Source organism: Gopherus evgoodei, unplaced genomic scaffold (genome assembly GCF_007399415.2).
Source record: "Gopherus evgoodei ecotype Sinaloan lineage unplaced genomic scaffold, rGopEvg1_v1.p scaffold_50_arrow_ctg1, whole genome shotgun sequence".
NCBI lineage: Eukaryota > Metazoa > Chordata > Testudines > Testudinidae > Gopherus > Gopherus evgoodei.
Window position 1 is genome coordinate 1,004,821 of NW_022060071.1, and position 1,917 is coordinate 1,006,737.

At 44.7% G+C, this 1,917-nt stretch overlaps 1 protein-coding gene across 1 annotated transcript; it reads left to right on the forward strand.

Annotated features, from left to right (window-relative positions):
• Nucleotides 1–582: 582 nt before the first annotated feature.
• Nucleotides 583–1,533, forward strand: LOC115643070 (olfactory receptor 51G2-like). Its single transcript, XM_030546883.1, has one exon. It carries the CDS (start codon nucleotides 583–585, stop codon nucleotides 1,531–1,533), a length of 951 nt encoding a protein of 316 aa, XP_030402743.1.
• Nucleotides 1,534–1,917: the final 384 nt, after the last annotated feature.

Consider the following 1,917-nt stretch of genomic DNA (forward strand, 5'->3'; position numbering starts at 1 on the left):
ACTCAGAAGTGGAGGGCCAGAAAGGTGGTCTGCGTGAATGTCACAATTGTAAAATCTCTCAGCGCTCAAGCAGAGTGTGGGATTCAAAACCACAGGATATCAATGGGGACCAGAGTTTAGCAGGATTCAAAAGGGGAGTGTAGGTGTATATGGGTCACCAGAATATTTAACTACAGTAGTGAAGATTTTTTTTAAAAAGTATTGGAAGGGCCCAAAACCTGCCTGATTTACAGCATAAGATATCTCTGACTATTCGGTCTCAGGGGAGAGGGGAATTTTCCCTGGGAGCAGGTTATCACATAGATGTCTATGCCTTCTTCCACCTTCCCCTGCAGCACCTGGTACTGGTCACTGCATAGTGGGCTAGATGGACTGCAGGTCTGATTCAGCCTGGGATTGCCGATCCTCCTCTCAGCATTGTAAATCGAAGACCCTATTCTTGCTGATCTGCCATGAGCTCCTGGGAGTCTCTAGACTTTCACTGAAAGCAGAAAGGGGTCTTGTTAAATATTATCTAGTCTCCTGTTCTTTTTTCTTTTCAGGAATGAAAGCTCAAAATTCCTTGGACCTGCCCAGTTCATTATGTCAGCTGTCAATGACACCAAATTCAATTCTGCAGTGTTCCTTCTCACCGGGATATCTGGCCAGGAAGACATCCATCTCTGGATCGCTGTCCCCTTCTGCTTAATTTATGTTATTTCAATAGTAGGAAATTCAGGCATTCTGTTCATTATAAAAACAGATCCAAGCCTCCATGAGCCCATGTACATTTTCCTTTCCATGTTGGCCATCACAGACCTTGGCATATCGATATCCTCCATGCCGACGATACTGGGCATATACTTGTTTAACTCTCAGAAGATCAGCTTCAGTGCCTGTTTTGCCCAGATATTCTTCATGCACTCGCTTTCAAAAACTGAGTCCTCCGTCCTCTTGCTGATGGCCTTTGACCGCTTCATCGCAATCTGTAACCCGCTGAGATATTCTTCCATCTTAAGCCTGCCAAGAATAGGCAAAATGGGACTGGTATTTGCACTAAGACGTTTGGTTCTAGTATTCCTACTCCCATTTCTACTCAAAAGGTTCCGATACTGTCGAGTCAATGTCCTCTCTCATTCCTTCTGCCTGCACCAGGAGGTCATGAAGTTGGCTTGTTCAGATATCACAGTGAATAGCATCTACGGCTTGTATATTACACTCTTAACAATGGGGTTGGACTCGCTGCTCATCTTCCTCTCTTACATGATGATCCTCAAAACAGTGCTGAGCATCACATCCAAAGCAGGGCGCCTCAGGGCCCTGAACACCTGTGTCTCCCACCTCTGTGCCGTCCTGCTGTTCTATTCAGCAGAGATCGGCCTTGCTCTGATACACAGATTTGGAAACGGCTCATATCCCTTGCTTCAAACTGTCCTGGGCTACATCTCCCTGCTGCTCCCACCCCTGATTAATCCAATCATGTACAGTATGAAAAGCAGGCACCTGCGTGCAGGGATAATGAGGGCATTCGTCAAGTGCAGGATCAGTTCATGAACCACCTGCAGCGCTGCTGTCATGGGAGATGTCATAAACAGATAGCTAAGGGTTAACGTTCTTTTACCTGTAAAGGGGTAACAACAATAACCTGAAACACCTGACCAGAGGACCAATCAGGAAACAAGACTTTTTCAAATCTGGGTGGAGGGAAATTTTGGGTGTGAGTGCTTTGTTCTTGGTCTGTTCTTTTTCTCGGCTCTGAGAGTGATCACAGGAATCTCCAGGCTTTCTAATCTTTGGTTTCCAAATTGTAAGTACAAGGATAGTAAGACAATAGGTTTATATTGTTTTTTTGTATTTACATGTGTGTAGTTGCTGGAGTGTATTCTTTTTGGATAAGGTTGTTTATTCATTTTTTTCCCTTTAAGCAATTGACCCTGT